This window comes from Vidua chalybeata, chromosome 10 (genome assembly GCF_026979565.1).
Source record: "Vidua chalybeata isolate OUT-0048 chromosome 10, bVidCha1 merged haplotype, whole genome shotgun sequence".
Taxonomy (NCBI): domain Eukaryota; kingdom Metazoa; phylum Chordata; class Aves; order Passeriformes; family Viduidae; genus Vidua; species Vidua chalybeata.
The window spans coordinates 1402659-1422506 of NC_071539.1; the positions used below are offsets into that span (position 1 = coordinate 1402659).

Genomic DNA, 19848 nt, shown 5'->3' on the forward strand with positions numbered 1-19848 from the left:
TGGCAGGTTTATTTGGAGGAGGGAGAGGGTGCCTGAGGCTGGGGCTGAGGCTGCCATGCTCTCATGCACACATTAATGAACTGCTCTTATTCGGGATCAATCGGCAGCACCGGTACTTTTATTGACTTTATAATTAGCAGTATCTTACTTTTGCTGGAATAAAGCTGTTTTACCTAATGTAAAATCTATCATTTCCAGCCCGTTATTAGCAGAGGAACGGCCGAGCTGATTTGGCTCTCGCTGCTTGGGGGCCTCGCCGGGAGGGCTCTGACTGTCCCTGTCCTTACCCCAGTCCTTATCCCGATCCTTTATCCCTGCCCATCCCGCGGGGACACCTCGGGCTCTCCTGTCGCTGCCCGCGGTGCCGCAGCCGGCCCGAGGGACCCTTCTCAGCCCTTCCCGACCCTTCCCAGCACTTCCCGACCCTTCCCAGCCCTTCCCGACCCTTCTCAGCCCTTCCCGACCCTTCCCAGCCCTTCCCCGGCGGGGGCTGCGCATCCCCCGCCAGCCCCGTCCATGGTCGGCCCCGGAGCGGCTCATCCCGCCGGGATTTCCCGGAGCTTCCCAGCGCTCCGGGAGGAGAATCCCGGCGTGGCGGGGAGCGGCCAGCCCGGAGCCCCCCGGGAGCGGCCGGCCGGGAGCGCTCGGTGGGAGCGGGCGCGGTGCGGGCTCCGCCGGGCGCGGGGAGTCCCGGAGCCCCGATCCCGCCCTGGGAAAGATTCCGAGCCGTTCCGCTTTGCTCGCTTTTATTACCTGAGGGAACCTGACAGAACTCGTAAAGACACAGTTGCTATAGAGCGTCCACCGGCCGGCTCGGCTGCCGCAGAAAAGCCCAACGCGAACGTCCCGGGTTGTGCAGCCGAAACTCGGGGACAACTCACAGAAAGTGGAGGGGGAAAAAAAATGTTTTAAAAAAGCCGCGCGGAGGCGAGCGGCGCTTCCTCGTCGTGCTGAGCGCTATCGGCGTGTCGCGACATCTACGGAGCAGAAAGAAACGTGCGAGATCTACAGGAGGTGAGAAGACGGAAAAGAAAGAGCATCACCGCTGGCTGGACACCGACAGTCCCGGCAGGGAGCTGGCACCGGCCCCCGAACCGTCCCCCCTTCAGTCAATAGGCAAAGTGTCTTAAATTCATTACTTGGCACTTATTGAAATTCGTGACGTCGAAAATGGATTAAAAAAGGTGAAGCAAACCTGAGTGAAACAAAATATATTGTACTGACAACAAATGCAATGAGATAACAGCATCTTGCTTTCTTTTTTTTTTTTTTTTCTCTTTTTTTCTTTTTTAAATAACTTAAAATACACTAGAAAAAATATGGTCAATATAAATAATTTTGTTTTCATGGAGAACAAATAGATACAAAGCCCGTCCATACCAAAGTTCGCGTAGAAGAGCTTTCCCTCTGCCTTGGCAATAATCATGAGGGTCAGATGGCAAAATCTGGGATAACAATCACTGACCGCAGGGTACCCCAGCTTAAATAGCTATACGTCTCTCAAATAATAATAATAATAACCAAAAAAATCACAAGGTTACGTGAATAGATACACCTTTATGAGATAAAATGTAAATGTTTGACAGTCAACTATCAATTCACAACTTATAGCCAAAATAAACTTTGTTCGTGTGTATCAACATATTTTACATGTACCCAGTACCTCTTATTGGAATTTGCCGTGGTGTCAAAGTGGTGGTTGGGAATTAAATACTCTCTTTTTTTTTTTCCTTTTCCTTTTTTTTTTTTTTTTTTTTCCATTTACTTTTGCCCTCAGGACAGGAGAGACCCGGCAAAGGGAGGCAAACTCCGCTCTCCTGGCGCTTTCCGCTCCCTTTTATTTCAGAGGTGGGACAGCAAACGACCGACAAAGATTTGAGAGTGGAAAAGGTAGTGCTTGATCTGCCTCTCTCTGCCTGCTTCCCTCCAAGATTAAAGGAGAAAGAACCCAGCCACGTTTGTTTGTTTGCTTTTGTGGTTGTCTCGGTTTTTTTTTTTTTTCTACTAAAGATGAGGGTGAAGTGCAAGTGAATCAAAGGACTCCATCAATGAAATACAAATACATGCAACCCGGAATGCTGCTGGAGGAAGTATCCCGGACAGTTTCCCATTAGAAATTCGCAGAGAAATCATTGTCTCTTTTTTTTTTCCCTTTTTTTTTTTTTTCTGTTCATCGTAGTCTTTCTTCTTCTTTTTTTTTTTTTTTTTTTTTTTTTTTTTTTTGTCGCTATTCCAGACGTGGTTGTTAAACTCAAGTACCTGATGCAACGTGAAAGGAGGCCCGCCTCTCTTATCAAATTTCTTGTATTAAAGTGAACTTCGCAGAAAAAGGTCAGTTTCAAAACCTGTGAACTTCCCAGCTGCGCGTCCTCTAATTCCTTAAATAAGTATATATCTCCCGTCCGTTTCTCCTCTCCCTCGTTTCTTTCCTTTTTCCTTTTTTAACTCTTTTTTAACTCTTTTTTTTCCTTTTTTTTCCCCCTTTTTTTTTTTTTTTTTGGAAAGAGAAAAAAAAAAAAAAAATAAAGCAGCAGCAGCGCGGTCACAGCCCCAGGGCGGCGGCGTGTTTCTTGGCCTTCAGGCGGAGGTCGGCGATGCTGGAATTCTTGCTGGTGGTCTTGGCGGCGGCGGCGGCGGCCACCACGGAGGCGGCGGAGGCGGACTCGGCCAGGGTGGCCAGCGGGAGCCCGAAGGGGGGCGCGGGGAACATCATGTAGGGGGCGTGGGCCAGGTGCGGGTGCAGGTGATGGTGAGCGTGGGCCACGGCGCTGTCCAGCTGCAGCTGCGCCTGCACCTGCGGGCGACAAGCGGGGGGCGGCCCGTGTCACCCCCCACCCACCCACCCCGGGGGCCGCGCGGTCAGCTCGCCACCCGCCCCGAGCGCACTCGCCTGCTGGAAGGGCATCCTCAGCGCGCCCACGTTCACGTAGGGAGCCACCCGGCAGGCCTCGAACTGCGTGGCGGCCCCGATCAGCACCCCTGGGCCGGGGGGACGGAGCGGTCAGCGCCGGGGGGCCGCGGCCGGAGCCCCCCGCGCGTGCCCGCGGCGCGCCCCCGCCCCCGCTACCTTTGTGCAGCTGGTTCTCCTGCTTGCGGCACTTGGCCCGGCGGTTCTGGAACCAAACCTGCGGGGAGAGGCCGGCGGGACGCGGGGTCACGGCCGCGCCCCGAGAAACCCGCCCAGAATAACCAAAAACGGCGATTAAGAGCGACAAGAATGGTTAAAAAGCCCCCGAGGCCGCAGACAAAGAGCAGCGGGTGCGCTCCGCTCCCCCCCCGGCCGGGCAGCCCCCGCGCCCCAGCTCCGAAAGGCAAAAGGGAAAGGGTCCAAACCCCCCGAAATTTGCCAAAGCGCGGCGTGCACGCCCCAGAGAAATGATTTCCCGAGCCCCGGGTTCCTCTTTCCGCACCGGACTCCCAACAGGCTGAAATCGCTCTTGCCATCCACTGCTAACGGGCGGTAATGGCCTGAAGAAGCTCGTGCTCATTAATAAATAAATTAATTAGCTTTATCTTACAGAAAAACTCAACAACAACAGGCGTTTATGACTTTTTGTCTTCTGTTTTGTGGGGGGGGTGGAGGAGAATTGCAGTCCTAAAAGCTTCGCTACGAAGAAGTTTCGAATTTCTCTGTTCACTGGAGTATAGCACGGAAGCGGAATAATTATCTCATTATCATAATAATCTAATTTGCCTGCACCGAAGAGGCTGCCCCGTTAGACGAGAACGTACTTTTAATATTGGAAATGGAATCGTTAAAATAAATTCCCAGCCTGGAGTTCTGCTGCCTTTGGGAAAGGAGGGAGGGGAAGGGGGAGAGCCGGTCTTAAAAGATCCCCGTTTTAACCCAGGGCTCTGCAGCGCATCCCAGCAGCCACACCGGCCAAGGAATCCTTTCCCCGCGCCAGAAAAAAATTGAAAAAAAAATATAAAAATTGCATTTTTTTTTGAGGTCTAACTTTAAGAGACGAATATAAACGGGAATTCCTCCCGCCCTGTCATTTTCTCCAGCCAAGGAAAATCTGCCCAAGAGCCACGTTCGCCCTCAGCCTCCCGTGGAAACAAACGCGCCTTCCGTCATTTACAAATTAGAGCAGATACGAGGCGAAATATTATTGAAAAGCGGTTTTTTTCCGGGAGGATTTCTAGGGAATGGGTTTAATCTATGTAAATCTCCAAAAGTTATTATGCACCCTGCGATTTGGCATCATGGGAGCGCGGATTATGCGCCGCCGCCGCCTCCTTTGTCGAGCACCTCCCTGCTCCATTTTCCACAGCCAACAACTTTTTGCCTTGGTTTTGTTAGGCTTTGGTGAACAGAAATAAGAGATAAATTAAAAAAAACCACGAACAAACACAATTAAAAACCAACCAAAAGCCAACCGAGCAGCCAGCAAAAAAAAAAAAAAAAAAAAAAAAAAAAGCAGCAACAACAACAAAAAAAAAAAAAAAAAAGAGGGGGAGAAGAGAGGGAAAATGAAGACTTTTATTTTTTTATTTTAATTTTTTTTTTTTTTTTTTTTTTTTTTTTGCGGTTCAGGCTCTGACAAGAGCTGCTCGTTTTGAGTTTTTCGGTTCCCCGTGCCGGCTCTGCCTCTGTCCTCACAACCTTACACGATGCAGGGAAACCCCCCAAGGACCGAGCGCATACTTGGGTGCAGATGGTGCCTGCGAGCACAAAGATTGAGGGGGAGTATCTGTTACAGCGATACTTTCCACCAGCTGCAGATGTTCGGGGCCTAAAACTTCTCCATGTGTTCCAGCAAATAATGACCATCATTTTCTCTTCTTTTATTTTCAGAACGGAAATACACCGGAGCAGCTACATTTGTTCTCATTTGAGGGATGCCCTTCCTCCCCGCTCCTCAGCTCATCCCGACAAAACTCGCAGAAAGCAGCCCAGGAACCCGTTTGGAAAAAACTTCGGGAGGGTGCAAAGAGCAGGTTAAACCCAGAGAAGCCGCGGCTTCCCGGGAGGGCAGAAAGCTCAAAATATCTCGGGTTAAGCCCAGACTTTCTGTATTTCATAAACACGAACAAAGCACCTCGCTCAGTTTTCGTGCCGTTTCAACATTTAAGAACTACGAGGCGAAACGGGGCCGAAAAGACACCGATCATTGTTTCACTTGGCGGGGTCTAAATCAGCTCATGGTCGCGACATCCATGACGGGAATCGGCGTCCATGGATGAGCCGGGCAGCGCAGCTCCCGCCAGCCCCGGGAGCGGCTGCCGAGGCAGGGATGGAATAACGGCGGAGCGGGGATAAACCACGGCAGAACGAAGGGACGGGGACACAAATCCCGGGCAGGCAAAACCCTGCGAGGCCGCTGGCAGATTTGCCGGAGGAAGTTGGGAGCCGGCGAGCTGCCTCCTCTCCCTGACACAAGGATGGGGCTCGTCCCCATCGTCTCCCCGGCTCTTCCCGAGCTGCCCGTTCCCCCGAGCACCCGCACCCACGCAGCCCCGGCTACCTGCACCCTGGCCTCGGAGAGCCCCAGCCGCTGGCTCAGCTCCTCCCGCATGAACGCGTCCGGGTAGTGGGTCTCGTCGAAAAGCCTTTCCAGCTCGTTCAGCTGCTCCAGGGTGAAATTCGTCCGGCTCCTCCTCTGCTTGATTTTCGTCTGCCCTTCGTCTTCCATCGCTTTCGCATCCTCCTTGCGCTCCTTCAGCTCTGGGGACACTGGGCACGACACAGCAGTCAGAGCGGCGGGGCCGGCGCGGCGGGGCCGGGGGCACCGGGGCTCGCTCCGCTCCCTCCGCTCCCGGCGGCCGGGGGGATGCGGGCGGGAGCCCCCCGGGGCCGGGGCGGCCGGGAGCGGGGCCTGCGCGCCCGGGCCGCGCTAGGCCGCCTCGGCCGCTGCCGTTCCGGGCTCCGCCGCTGGCTCCGGTTACCGCTGCCGGGGAGAACGGGGTCCGCACCGAGCCCTCCCCTCCGGCCCCGCCGCGCCCCCGGGGGATGCGCAGCAACAGGTCCCCGGAGCCTCCGCCGGCCGCCGCGGCCGCTCCGCGCCCCGCGCCCCCCGGGATCCGTTTGTCCTCGGTCAATTCTCGGCCGGAGACGCGCCCCGGGCCGGAGCGCGGGGCCCGCGCACCGACCCCCCCCCCCCCTCCGCCCCCGGGGCCGCCCGGCCGGCACGGCCCGGTCCCGCCGCACCGATCGCCTTATTGCAGGCATCCGATCAGGGATGCTCCGGGCGCCCCGCCGGTCCGAACAAAAGGGCGGCAGCGAGCCGCGGGTCCCCGCAGCCACGGGCACGGGCCCGGCCGCTTCCCGCAGCGGCCGAGAGCGGCGGGCGGCCCCGGTGCCGGCCCCGCGGTACCGCGCGGAACACCCGCGGGCGGAGCCGCTGGAAGCCGCGGGGCTGAGCGTGGGCAGCGCGGCCCGGCCCCACGCGGGTCCGCGGAGCCGCGGGGGAACGAACGGGCCCGCGGGGCCGGGCTTTCGTTGGCGGCGCGGCTTCCCGTGGGATGCCGAACGGGAACACAGATCGCGTTCTGAGCAAGTTAAATCCGGGTTTAAATATTTTAATCTAAAAACTTCGAGGCCGGCCGCCGATCTCCCGCGGCTGGCAGAGCCCGGGCAGCCGCCCATCACCGCCGGGCGCAGCCTCCCCGCCAGCCCCCGTCCGCGGGCCGCTCCGCGCGTACCGACCCCGACGGGGAAAGCGGGGGAAGGGGAAAGGGAACGGGAGAAGGGGGAGCCCGCGGTGCCGCCGTTACCGTCGCTGAGCTTGGGGGTGGCCGCCTCGGCCGCTCTCTCGGCGGCGGCGTCGGGCTCCCGCGGCGGGGAGCGCCCGGCCGGCCGCGCCGCGGGGCTGCCCGTGTCCTCCCGGCCCGGCTCCGCCGCCGCCCCGCCGGGCTCCCGCGGGCCGCCGCCGCGCAGGGGCCCGCTCTCCAGCACCTCGCGGTAGGTGATGAGCTCCTTCTTCTCCTTGGCTTTGGGATCAAACGACTTGGAGACAAACGCCGTCAGCTCCTCCATGGCTCAGGGGCGCGCTGCCCCGGCTCCCCGGGCGGGCATCCACGGGGCGGGGAGGCGGCGGCGCCCCGGGCCGTGCCGAGCCGGGCCGGGCCGTGCCGCCCGACGTGCAGGGCTCCCGGGGTCTGATAGCGACGCCGCGATTGAAGTGGCACTATTTATACTTTGCAAAGCCGGCCCCTCGTTCCCGGCGAATTACCTCCCCTCGGAGCTCTGAATGGACCCCTTCCTTCCTCCCTTCCTTCCTCCCGTCCTCGCCGGTCGCCCGCCCGCCGCGGGGCACTGCGGCCACGGCACCGCCCGCCCGCCGCGCGCTGCGCCCTAATTAATTTAATTAGGCGCGGGACCGTGCGCGAGGTCCCGGGCGAGCGCGGCGCGGAGAGGGGCCGGGGCGGCGGGGGAGTGGCCACCGGGACGCGCGGGGGGGGCGGCGGGGACGCGCAGGCTCCGCGCACCGCCCCGCGTGGGTCGGGTCAGCCCCGCAGCCCCGGGCACGGCGAACCGGAGCGGCCCCGGCCCCCGCGGGAGCCGCAAAAGTTCCTCCGTGGGCGCCCGAAGGCCCCGAAAAACCGAGGGGATGAATGACAGCGAGGGACGCGGCCGCGGAAGGAGCGGGCGCGCATCGAGGCGACAGATGAGAGCCAAACACGCCGATACCGCTAATATTGTTCCCCTTTGTTTTTTTCAGTCCCGCCGCGGAGCACTTTTGCCGACGGAACTCGCCTCTTTCCCACCTTCGCTAAATTCTAATAAATTATTCAGAATTGTTTAACTCTTGCCTGCGTATCGATTTTTCATTGACCTTTGGGGCGATGACTGCACATAACGGAGCGCTCATTTACCGGGGCTCCTTCGGTACCCGGCGTGCCGTCGGGGTTTATCCCGAGCCGGTCACACGCGCCCCTGTCGCGACAGGCGGCGAGTCCCGGTCCGGTCGCGCCGCCCGGGAGCCGCTCCCGCGGGGCGTTTTCGATCCCCGGGGCACCGGGCACCGGTGGGGTTCGGTGTGACCGACCCCGCCGAGGCTGCCGACCGGCCGGGCGACCCTCCCCGGCCCCTCCGCCCTGACATTTCGTTGATCGCCACGCGCGTTCCGCCGTTCCCGTGGCGGGGGAGCGGGCGCGCTCGGGAGCTCGCGTTGAACGAACCGAATTCGGTAGGGAAAATCGAATTCAGCGAAGCGGTTCGATCGTTCTCTTGTATTTCTGGTCGTTGCCCGGCGGAGGCTCCGCCCGGCCCGGTGGGTCCCGGCTCGGTCCGTGCCCACCCGCGCCCGGGCGCGGCCGCGGTGCCCACGCCGCGCGTGGAGCGCTGCCCTCCGCCCCGCGGGGGCGGCTCTCGGTGCCAGAAAACTCCGACCCTCCTTTAACTCTCCGGGACGGAACGAAAACCGCTCCGTGCCGCTGTCCCCGCGCGGTCCCGGTCACCCGCGGCGGGACACGGGGCGGCGTGGACACGCCGCGCGCACGCGGGTCACCGCGTTGGTGGCCGTGTCGGGCACGGTGCCGACAGCGCTCCGTGGGTTCGGCACCCTCCGTGGGCAGCGGGACCCCGACCCCGGGACCACCCACGCTCCCCCTCCTGCCCGTCACCCGCGGTGTGTCACGCCGTGCGCCCGTGGGTCGCCGCGTCGGTCACCGTGTCGGGCACGGTGCAGACAGCACTCCACGGGCTTTGCACCCCCGTGGGCAGCGGGACCCCGGCCCGACCCCGGCCCGACCCCCGCCCGTCCCGCGTGGGCGCTCGCCGGCGCGCCGCATCGATGGCTCGGCGCTCGCTGTGGCCGCCTGGCCGCGCTCGGCGGTGGATTGGCGCTGCCTGCCCGCCGCCCCGGAAGGCGCTGGGCTCGAACCGGGGCCGCGGCGGCTCCGCCAGGTACGGGGGACACGGGGGGACACGGGGGGACACTGGGGGGACACTGGGGACACAGGGGGGACACTGGGGACACAGGGACACGGCCCCAGTGTGGGGGACACGGCAGGGCGATGTGCGGCCGCTGCAGGGCCGGGTGTGCGCAGCGGCCGCGCGGCCTCCGGTGCGGGCGGCGCGGGCGGCGCGGGGGCACAGCCCCGGCCGGGCCCGCACGGGGCGGGGGGGGGATCCCGGCTGCCGGAGGAGCCGCGGTGCGCAGGGTTTGGCCCCGGGGAAGGAGTCCCTGGAGCTGCTGGTGGCGGTGGCGGTGAGCGAGCTCCGGGAGCCCCGGGGAAATGCCGGTGCTCGCGGGCCTGGCCCTGCTGGCCGCTGCTGGATCTGCGTGCTCTCGGCGGAGGTGCCGCGTCCGGGGCGGGCCGTTCTCCGCGAGGATGTTCCCCGCGGCTCCGGGCGGTGCTCGGGAGGAGTTTCTGTGTCCTTAATGGTGAATTTCCCTTTTGCTCCGCTCCAGGCGCTCCCCGGTGCATCAGGAGGCGCTGCCCAAAGGTGCGAGGATGGAGGAGCTGAGCGAGTTGGACCCGTCTGTGCTGGGAAGAGGAGGAGCAGAGAAAGGAGCGGGGCTGGGGGAGCTGGGAAGGGGCTCAGCCTGGAGGAAATGAGCTCAGGGGGGACCTGGTGGCTCTGCACAGCTCCTGCCAGGAGGGGACAGCCGGGATGGGTCGGGCTGTGCTCCCAGGGGACAGGAGGAGAGGGAACGGCGTGGTTTGATTTTCTGTGTCACAGCTGGGCATGTCTGGGTTCTGCGCAGGTCGGAGATGGGCCGGCGCTCCTCGGACACGGAGGAGGAGGGCAGGAGCCGGAGGAAGAAGAAGCACCGGCGGCGCTCCTCCTCCAGCAGCTCCTCGGACAGCCGCGCCCACAGCCGCAAAAAGTCGGGCCGCAAATCCAGGTCCAGGTCGCGCTCCCGGGATCTCCCGTCCTGGTCCCATTCCTATGAGAAAAGGTGCATTTGGAGGCGTTCTTGGAAGCTGAGCTCTTTCCAGCAGGAAGCTGCAAGGGTTTGGAGCCCGTGGGTTGGGATTGTAAGGCGCAGGTCGTTCTGAGCCCTAAGAGAGGTGAAGCTGTTTTCACTGTGTCAAAAGTAAAACCCCAAAGCCACCACCATGACCAGAAATGCCCACACCTCCTTCCCCCCAGGAGAAGAGAGCAGGGAATGTGCAGATCCAAAGGGAACTTCTGCTTTAAACCAGGGAAACCCCAGGAGGTAAAATAACTCTTCCTTTCTTCTCCCAGCAGGGACACGTCCCTCTGCCCCAGGGTGTTCCAAGCTCATCCAGCCTGGCCTTGGGCACTGCCAGGGATCCAGGCAGAATTCCCATCCCAGCCAGGAATTCCCTCCCAATATCCCATCCATGCCTGCCCTCTGGCAGTGGGAGCCATTCCCTGTGTCCTGTCCCTCCATCCCTTGTCCCTCTCCAGCTCTCCTGGAGCTCCTTCAGGCCCTGGCAGGGCTCTGAGCTCTCCCTGGAGCTTCTCCTCTCCAGGTGAGCACCCCCAGCTCTCCCAGCCTGGCTCCAGAGGGAATCCAGCCCTGCAGCATTGCTGTGCCTCCATCCTGGATGTCTCAGCCTGCCTTGTGCTGGGAGGTGGAGCTGGAGAACTCTCCTGGTGTCCAGCTGGGAGTGCAGGAGGAAACGCTCCTGCCGGACCTTTCTGGAGTGGCTGCAGGGTGTGCTGGGGAGGCACCTCAGGGCTTCATTCCCAGCCCTTTCTCCTGCTCCTGCTGGGATCTCCAGCCTCCCCAGGGCCAGGGCAGCGTGCCTGGGCTCTGGGGCCAGCCCTGAGCACCCTGGGTCCAGCCCAGCTGCAGGGAACGCGGAGGGGCCGGGGCTGCAGGGCCCCCCGAGCTTGCAGGGCTCTGCTTTTGGGATCCTGCCCTGCTCCACGCTGGCTTTATCCCCGACCCGCAGCAATCAAAGGCAGCAGGTTCTGGAATTCCCATTCCCAGTCCCATTCCCTTTCCAGGAGCAGCCCTGTTCTTCAGCACTGACCTCTGTGTCCTGTCCAGCATTCCAGCTCCTGCAGCCCCTTTCCCTCTCGTGCTGGAGAGTCACCAAGCACATCCTGAGTTCCATTGTTTATATTTTATATATGCAAGTTGGATTATAATATAATATAATATAATATAATATAATATAATATAATATAATATAATATAATATAATATAATATAATATAATATAATATAATATAATATAATGTAATATAATATAATGTAATATAATATAATGTAATATAATATAATGTAATATAATATAATGTAATATAATAATATAATTTATAGTATAACTTATAATATAATGTATAATATGATATAATATAATATAATATAATATAATATAGCATAATATAATATAATTAATATAATATAATTTAATAATACAATGTATAATATAATGTCATATAATATAATAATAAAACATGATATAACATATTATATAATTTATAGTATAATTTATAATATAATATAATGTATCATATGATATAATATAATTAATTTAATTTAATATAATACAATATATAATATAATAAAATATAATATAACATAATTAACATAATATAATTTAATATAATGCAAAATATATAATATAATATAATATAATATAATATAATATAATATAATATAATATAATATAATATAATATAATATAATATAATATAATATAATATAATATAATATAATATAATATAATAATATAATATATAATTTACATTTTAATATTAATCACATGTAAAGGCCAAAAATGGGGAGGATTGTAATTGTTAATCTGTTAGCTGTTAGGGAGATTGAGGAGGAAGTGTTAAGATTTGGATTTTGGGTTTAATATCTTTTCTTTCACCTTTCTGCTTGGTGCAGAAGAATTTATTCTTTGAATAGACAAAACTGGGAGGGAGGGGGAAATGAAGAGACCCTTTTGATTCCTGATTGGACTCAGGAGGGAACTGCCCTTAAATGAACTCAAATGAAATAAATTAACACTGAGTAACTGATTACTACTAATAGTAGTTAAGCACCCCACCCAGACTTCCTTTTTTTTTGTCTGGGATGTGGATTTTGGAGGCTCAGCTCTTTAGGGTAGCAGTGTCCCTGTGTGTGTGAGTTACTTGTTATGGGGGAATAGTGGGATTTGAGGCTTCTGGAGCACCCTATAAACCCCCCGAGTCTGTGCATGTTTCTCAGGAATTGTTGGGGTTTGTTCCTGCTTTTTGGGATTTTTTTGGGGGCAGTGCCAGTCTCACCCTGGCTGTGTTTTTGCAGGAATCCTTGGGTGTTTGTCCCTATTTTTGGGGGCAGTGCCAGCCTCACCCTGGCTGTGTTTTTGCAGGAATCCTTGGGGGTTTGTCCCCGTTTTTGGGGGCAGTGCCAGCCTCACCCTGGCTGTGTTTTTGCAGGAATCCTTGGGGGTTTGTCCCTATTTTTGGGGGCAGTGCCAGCTTCACCCCTGGCTGTGTTTTTGCAGGAATCCTTGGGGGTTTGTCCCCGTTTTTGGGGGCAGTGCCAGCCTCACCCTGGCTGTGTTTTCTCAGTGGTTGCTGGGGGTTTGTCCCTGTTTTTGGGCAGTGCCATACTCAGCCCTGGCTCTGTTTTCTCAGCATTGTTTGGGGTTTTTGGGCAGTGCCATGCTCCCCCTGGCTGTGTTTGCTCAGGAATCCTTGGGGGTTTGTCTCTGTTTTTGGGGTTTTGGGGCAGTTCAGCCTCACCCCTGGCTGTGTTTTCTGAGGAATCCTTGGGGCTGTGTTGCTGTTTTTGGGGTTAACCCCTGGCTGTGTTTTCTGAGGAATCCTTGGGGCTGTGTTGCTGTTTTTGGGGTTTTGGGGCAGTTCAGCCTCACCCTTGGCTGTGTTTTCTGAGGAATCCTTGGGGCTGTGTTGTTGTTTTTGGGGTTTTTGGGCAGGGCCAGCCTCACCCCTGGCTGTGTTTTCTGAGGAATCCTTGGGGCTGTGTTGCTGTTTTTGGGGTCTACCCCAGCTGTGTTTTCTGAGGAATCCTTGGGGCTGTGTTGCTGTTTTTGGGGTTTTGGGGCAGTTCAGCCTCACCTCTGGCTGTGTTTTCTGAGGAATCCTTGGGGCTGTGTTGCTGTTTTTGGGGTTTACCCCTGGCTGTGTTTTCTGAGGAATCCTTGGGGCTGTGTTGCTGTTTTTGGGGTTTTGGGGCAGTTCAGCCTCACCTCTGGCTGTGTTCTCTGAGGAATCCTTGGGGCTGTGTTGCTGTTTTGGGGATTTTTGGGCAATTCAGCCTCACTCCTGGCTGTGTTTTCTGAGGAATTCTTGGGGTTGTGTTGCTGTTTTTGGGCAGTTCAGCCTCACCCCAGCTGTGTTTTTGCAGGAATCCGTGGGGGTTTGTTCCTGTTTTTGGGGTTCACCCTGGCTGTGTTTTCTGAGGAATCCTTGGGGCTGTGTTGCTGTTTTTGGGGTTTTGGGGCAGTTCAGCCTCACCCCTGGCTGTGTTTTCTGAGGAATCCTTGGGGCTGTGTTGCTGTTTTGGGGTTCACCCCTGGCTGTGTTTTCTGAGGAATCCTTGGGGCTGTGTTGCTGTTTTTGGGGTTCACCCCTGGCTGTGTTTTTGCAGGAATCCTTGGGGCTGTGTTGCTGTTTTTGGGGTTTTGGGGCTCACCCCTGCTCTGTTGCAGGCGCAGACACAGATCCAGCAGCAGCTCTTCCTACGGCTCCAGGAGGAAGCGCAGCCGCTCCAGGGGCAGAGGCAAATCCTACAGGTCCCAAAGGTCCAGGTCAAAGAGCAGAACCAGGAGGTAAGAGTCTCCTCTAGGGAAAAAAAAAAAAAAAAACCAACAAAAACCAGTGTTTTTTTACTGGAAAAACATTCCTGGGAAATCCTGCCATAATTACTGAGCGTGGCAGAAATGGGAATAATGGCTGCAGGTGATGGTTTAAACCACACATCCCTGGAAATTCCTCATTTGGGGTCTCTGGGGTGCTTGCCACACACTAAATCTTTCAGTTACCCTGGTGAAACAGTTCTGAATATAAGATATTTATTTTGCATTTGATTCAAGCAAAAAAACATAAATAGGGGCTCTTGGTGCCATACAATTATTTGAATGTGTCTCGTGGATTTTTTTCCTTGGTTCCTGCTTTCCATAATTCCCACACATAACATTGGCTCCCTGAAGTTCAGAATAAACTGATTTTCTTACCTGTGATCCTCTTGGAAAAGGATGAGTCTTTAGTTATGCAATCTTTTATTAATATTTAAGGATGTCCACAGTGGAAGTTTGCGTGCAATGGTTTGTGACAAACAAATATTTCACAATTTAAATATTTAAATCCTAACCAGGAGTTACAAAAGGTATTATAAAATCTGCTTTTCTTCTTTAATTAAAAGATGCTCAGGCTGTGTTTGTGTGTATTTTTCAATTAAGAGGTTTAACTGAAGTTTACCCTGGGTACCAGGCTTCCCATTAGCATTTTCTATTGATTTGAGATTAATTATTGAGTGGCTCAGGCAGATCAAAGCTGTTTGGGTGCACATTGAAAATCTTCAGCCAGGTGATTTTGTGAGCCTGCACTGAGAATTTGGTAAACCTTTGGTTTCCATGTCCAAACCAGGAGAGCTGTTGCCTCTAAATGTTGACAAATTGTTGTTGAAAGATGTTGAATATTCCCTTTTCTCCTCTGTGTGCTGTGCCATGACTTATTCCCAGCTGCTCATTGTTGAGTTGCTTGGACCCTTTATTGCTGCAGTGCCTTTGTAGTAGAAATTTGATTATTTAGAGTTAGAAATAAATTTAGAAATTAAACTGCCTGACCTCTCTTGGAGTACCCTCTCCATCAGAGCTGTGCAGGTATTCCTGTGAGTGTCCACTTTTTTTTTTGCTAAGAAAATCAGTTTGAACCCACAGAAATGTCAGAAGAACGAGGTGAAAGGGAAGGGTTTTCACATACTCAGTGTTAGGAAATGTGATAAACTGATTTAAAATGTTTTTTATTATCATAAAACAATATATAATAAATTACAGACCTCATTAGGCATGGTTTAATGGTCAAAATAATATACAATAAATATAAATTGCAGCTCTCACTAGCTGTGGTTTAGTGGCCATCTTTTCCAAGGGATTTGATTTTAATCGTGGTTATAATATATGGAAATTAGGTGCCTAAAAACTTGAAAAACCTGGCTACTGCTCGAAAATACATCAAATACTTGATGTATTAAATAGTTGATGTATCAGGTGTTTCATATATCAGGCATTTTATGTGTTAAATATTTGCTGTATCAAACATTTCATGTGTTGAGCGTGCAGCACTAGAGGGGTAGAGCTGCACATTCCTTTAAATGCTGGTCCTGTTCACTCCCACAGAGGGAAAATATGGATAGATACCATCCCAAAAGCTTAAAGTTAAACCCAACAGGACACATTCCATCCTTTATTGTCATTTTCCCCCACTCTGCTGTAGTGTGGCACTGAGCAGCTCTACATTAATCTGATTTTGGAGAGTTAAATCTTGGTTTAGCACAAAGCTGCTACTCCAGGCCTGTGCCTGCCCTGCTTGTCAGTGCTGAGCTCTTGCAGTGATGCCAAATAATCCCTTTTCTGCCTCAAAATCACCCAACCCAGGGGCTCACCAGCTTTCCAAGGAGTTTAGGATTCCTCAGGCTGGAAAAGAGGTTGTGGGGGAGAGAGGCAATGTGATGGAGGGGTAGAAAAAAAATAAAACTCCAAATAAAAATGGTGGGAAAAGGTGGTTCAGGATTGAGGGCTCCCCATCTCTGCCTGTGCACACCTGGAATGTTTGTCCTGGAAAATGTGTGTATTTATAATGCTGCCATGGAATTCTCATGAAGTCCAGCTGCAATTCCTATTTTTTTGGGTTTTTTTTTTTTGTTTTGTTTTTTGGGGGTGTTTTTTTTTTTTTTTGTTTTGGGGTTTTTTGGGGTTTTTTGTTTGTTTGTTTTGTTTTTGTTCAGAGTGGGACAGCTTCTTTTTCCCATGGTTTTTCAAGGTAAATCCTGAAGAAACCACTTGTAAATAATTAATAAAATGATCCAGAGGAGCTCAGGCAGCCCCTGGTGTTCCTGAGGGGAGGAATGGGTTATCCAGGGGAATATTCCTGGGCATCTCCACCTTCTGCATTGCCAGGGAGGGAGGAAAAGCTGCTGTCCCACCTGGAAAAGGAGAGATCAGCCCTGGGTTTGTACCCTCGGAGCATTATCCCCCTTTAGGAGCCCAGAAAATACCATTTGTAAGTTTTATTTTATTTATTAGGAGTCTGCCTCTGGAAAATTACCTTCGTGTAGGAAGTTCAGGTCTGTTCTGTGGTGTCTTTAAATGCCTGGAATTGTTTTTGGTGTAAATCATGCAGGTGGCACAGATTCTGTACCCTGTAACATCTTTTCTCCCCACAATCCTCTTTTAATTTGTTTTTCAAGGTAGCGAAGGTGGTGTTAAAAGTAATGTATTTTTTTTTAATAACTTCTCCAACGCAGGTGTTTCATTTGAGCAGGTGATTTACAGATCTCCAGCAGTGCAAAACACTGAGATAGATCAAGTTTTATTTTGAAAAGTTGGATTTTTATAACGACATCTGCAAGATATTTTAAATAGGTGTTGTTTGTAACCTAAACTGATTTCTTGTACTTTATTGGAGGAGATAAGAAAACTTGTGCATATTGTGATTATTTTAGTTGCATTTTTAGGGTGAAAGAAGTGGGACTTCCCAGTATTGCTTGTACTTTTTTTGAGAAGATAGGATAATCATAATATACACAAGTTTTCTTATTTTAGATGCATTTTTAGAGTTAAAAAAGTAGAGCTTCCCAATAATAGTTGTGGTTTATTTGAGAAGCTAAAGAAACTTGTGCATATTATGATTATCCTATTTTAGATGCATTTTTGAAGTCAAAAAAGTGGAGCTTCCCAATAATAGTTGTGGTTTATTTGAAAAGCTAAAGAAACTTGTGCACGTGTTGGCTGTTTTATTTTAGATACAGTTTTTAGGGTGAAAGAAGTGAAGGTTCCCAGTAGTGGTTGTGTTTGATTTGAGAAGGTAAGAAAACTTGTGCATATTATAATTATTCCATTTTAGATGCATTTTTAAAGTCAAAAAAGTGGAGCTTCCCAGTAATGCTATAAATTCCAAGCTGTCCTCCAGTGAGGGAGTACAATGCAAATACGACTTAATAAGATCACAAACTGAATTTCAGCAGAAACAACCAAGATTTACATTAAATTAGGAATTTTAAAACCGATTTAGTTTGTTTTACTGAGCATTTGCTTAATAACATTTCGCCTCCTCACAATCTTTTTAAAGCCAATAATTCGTCTGCGAAGCGCAGGCACATCCTCCTGTGGAAAAATTGGAAGCAACAGCTCCCTCTCTGCAGCCACGCATCCAGAGCTGGGAAGGAATATTTCAGCTCCACAGAATTTAATAAATCATCCCATTTCCTAATTTGATCATATTAGATGCTGATGTGGAAGGAGCATTTCGAATAGCAGCTCCTCATTAATATACATCAGGCTGGGGAATAGCAGGGAATACTTATGGAGGGATGTCACAGTTCCTGTTCCTTAGTTTACTAAGTGGAACAGGTTGATGTGATCCTGGGTGTTATTTGTCACTGTCTTGCTAAAATGGTTTGGGTCGAGTTATGGAGTCCAGGAAGACGGCGGCTGATAAATCAAAAGTGGATTGAGTGGACAGCAGGCAGTGATTGATACCGTGACAGGATATGAAGAAAGGAATCTTGATAGGAGCATGCCTGATATTGAATATGAGAAGGAAAATGGCCCTGGAGTATGGATATTATTCAAGGAAATGAGAATAATAATATCATCTTGAAATTATTGCTGGGTGAAGATTAGGAGAGTCCTTATTAGAATATTCTGCTGCTGTGGCGTGCAGGAGCTGGGCTGGATGGAGCCCTGGGAATATTGGGAGAGCTTCCCCTGCGATTGTGCTGCCAGTTAATCACATACACAATACTCTGCAGCAGGACTTGCAGCACAAATCTTCTAATTCACGGAGCTTGAAGTAGAATTAACCAAAAAATGTTGACCTTTATTCCCTGATTTCAGCCAATCCTGGAACTGCCTGTGAATATGCAAGTTTGCTTTATTGTCTGCCAAATGTCTTTGGCTTTTCCCATCGTGTTAAACTGCAAACTGCTGCCTTAAAATATCTTTAATGCACTTCAGCTTAAAAAAAAAAAACAAAACAAACCAAAAACAGAAAACCAGCAAGTGCATCTGTACATATTGAAGAAGAAAAAAAGATTATGTGGGAAGTAATCCTGCCTGGGGAGCTGATCCTTGGCAGTGTGGCTGAAGGAGGTGTTGGATCAGGTTTTACATCTTATTTCTTTACCATTCCTCCAGTCTAATTAACTCAGGGTTGCAGAATGAGCAGGTTATTGCATCCAGGGGCAGGGGAGCTGCTGCTCAGGGCTGCCTTTGCAATAGGTTTGGGGATGCAAAAGCAGCTGCCATCATCCCAGCTGTGTGAACTGGAATTAACCTGGGTGCAGCCCTCCCAGCCTGGCAGAGTTCTTTGTGTTTAGCAGTTAATTTGTGCTGTTTAAAACCAGGGTCCTCAAGTGCAGTGTGAAAAGAGTCATTAAATAACTGATAGTAAAACCCCACTGAATCTGGTTTTTTGGGGTCTTTGGGAATTTTCCTTTTTAATCCCTTCTTTAAAAAATTGCTGTTATATATTTTATCGAGGGGTTGATTCTGCACAGTTTGTAAGACTTTTTAAAGATGGTATCACTGAATGCTTTTTGATTTGTGTTACTGGTACCTGTCTTCTCCTGTTCATCTCCTTTTTTCCATGCAGTTATTTTAGTGTGGGATTAAAGTGCTGGAGTCTTTCCACATTAAAACCTTATCAGACCTCACAGCTGATAAGAACTAGTGGATCAAGACCCAATTTGTAGTGATTTTGTGTCTGTCTGTCCTGCTCAGCACACGCTGGTGGAGAGCTTTTCATGGATTACAGAGCAGGGGCTTCACTATGAAAACTTGAGGAGGGATTTCCTCAAACAGCATTGGCCTGGAAGGAAAATAAAGCTTTTGAGGAGAGAGGAAATTAAAAGGGATGGATGCTTTGAGTGGACAGAAGATAAACAAAGAGTAAAATTGTGATGGGCCTGGAGAGTTTATGGGGGAACAGGAGGATGTGGAGGAGAGATTGGTTTAAAAAAAAAAAAAAAGAATGGGATGTCTCCAGTGGTGGGCAAAGATCCACTGTAGTGGTGTGGAGTTAGACTGATTTTTAGGGGTGTTGAGGTGTGAATTTCAGGCTGCTGCAGCTGTGGCATTAAAGCTGGTGATGTTCCAGTGGGAGCAGAGGTGTGGCCGTGGGCCTGAGCGCTGGCTGGTCAGGGAGAGGACAAGGGGGGACAAAGGGAAGGCTTCTGGGCTGGGGGACAGGGACAGCCAGGGCCCTTCTCCTCTGCAGGGCAGAGCAGTGCCCTCTGCAGCTGGCAAAACCCTCTGGAAATGCCAAAGGAGGAGCTTTCCAAAGAGAAGCAGACAGAAATCAAGCGGTGCTGTTTAATTAGAACATTGCTTTTGAAATTCCAAGCCATTCCATGCTTCTGTAATTTTATTCCTGTCATTAATTCTTAGGATTGCTTTAATTTTTTGCCTGGTTGTAGCCACTGGAGTTGCCATTCCTTTCAAGTATTGATCTGCAGCTTAGCATGTTTTTTTTTTTCCCCTGTCCTTGCTCCTCAAGTTAAACCACTCAGGTGCAATTATGTGAGGAATCAGTGTAAATATTACATGTTCCTCTGTCTTTTTACTGCTGGGAAAGTTTTAAGCCTTTGGTCCATTAGCAAATAGATCTAATTAAGATATTGCAGCATTTCTTTCATGAAACTTCAAATAAAAGCTTGGGGCAGGAAGGTGGAATTGACATTACTGAGTGTGATCCTGCTGATGGTAATGTCAGCTCATGTTGATTTTTCCCCCAGT

The 19848-nt window shown here is 51.7% G+C and overlaps 2 protein-coding genes across 2 annotated transcripts in view; one reads left to right on the forward strand and one right to left on the reverse strand.

Annotated features, from left to right (window-relative positions):
- Positions 1 to 2229: 2229 nt before the first annotated feature.
- Positions 2230 to 7354, reverse strand: SHOX2 (short stature homeobox 2). Its single transcript, XM_053951266.1, has 5 exons — positions 6721 to 7354; positions 5472 to 5680; positions 3068 to 3125; positions 2891 to 2979; positions 2230 to 2794 (listed from the first exon to the last, which is right to left on the reverse strand). The coding sequence occupies exons 1-5, from the start codon at positions 6980 to 6982 to the stop codon at positions 2543 to 2545; spliced, it is 870 nt and encodes a 289-aa protein (XP_053807241.1). The 5' UTR covers positions 6983 to 7354; the 3' UTR covers positions 2230 to 2542.
- Positions 7355 to 7791: 437 nt separating this feature from the next.
- The window catches only part of RSRC1 (arginine and serine rich coiled-coil 1), a 110864-nt gene continuing 98807 nt past the window's right edge, over positions 7792 to 19848 (forward strand). The window contains exons 1-5 of the mRNA XM_053951894.1: positions 7792 to 7983; positions 8672 to 8854; positions 9363 to 9397; positions 9660 to 9854; positions 13543 to 13662. Of these exons, the coding sequence (XP_053807869.1) occupies positions 7792 to 7983; positions 8672 to 8854; positions 9363 to 9397; positions 9660 to 9854; positions 13543 to 13662 (725 nt within the window). The remainder of the gene's footprint in view (positions 7984 to 8671; positions 8855 to 9362; positions 9398 to 9659; positions 9855 to 13542; positions 13663 to 19848) is intronic.

Excerpts from the sequence above, each read along its gene's own strand:
- SHOX2 (XM_053951266.1), bottom strand. The coding sequence starts at position 6,982 with ATGGAGGAGCTGACGGCGTTTGTCTCCAAGTCGTTTGATCCCAAAGCC. Across the intron at positions 5,681-6,720 it reads CACCCCCAAGCTCAGCGACG|TGTCCCCAGAGCTGAAGGAG; the intron begins GTAACGGCGGCA and ends TGTCGTGCCCAG. Across the intron at positions 2,980-3,067 it reads GGAGAACCAGCTGCACAAAG|GGGTGCTGATCGGGGCCGCC; the intron begins GTAGCGGGGGCG and ends CCCCCGGCCCAG.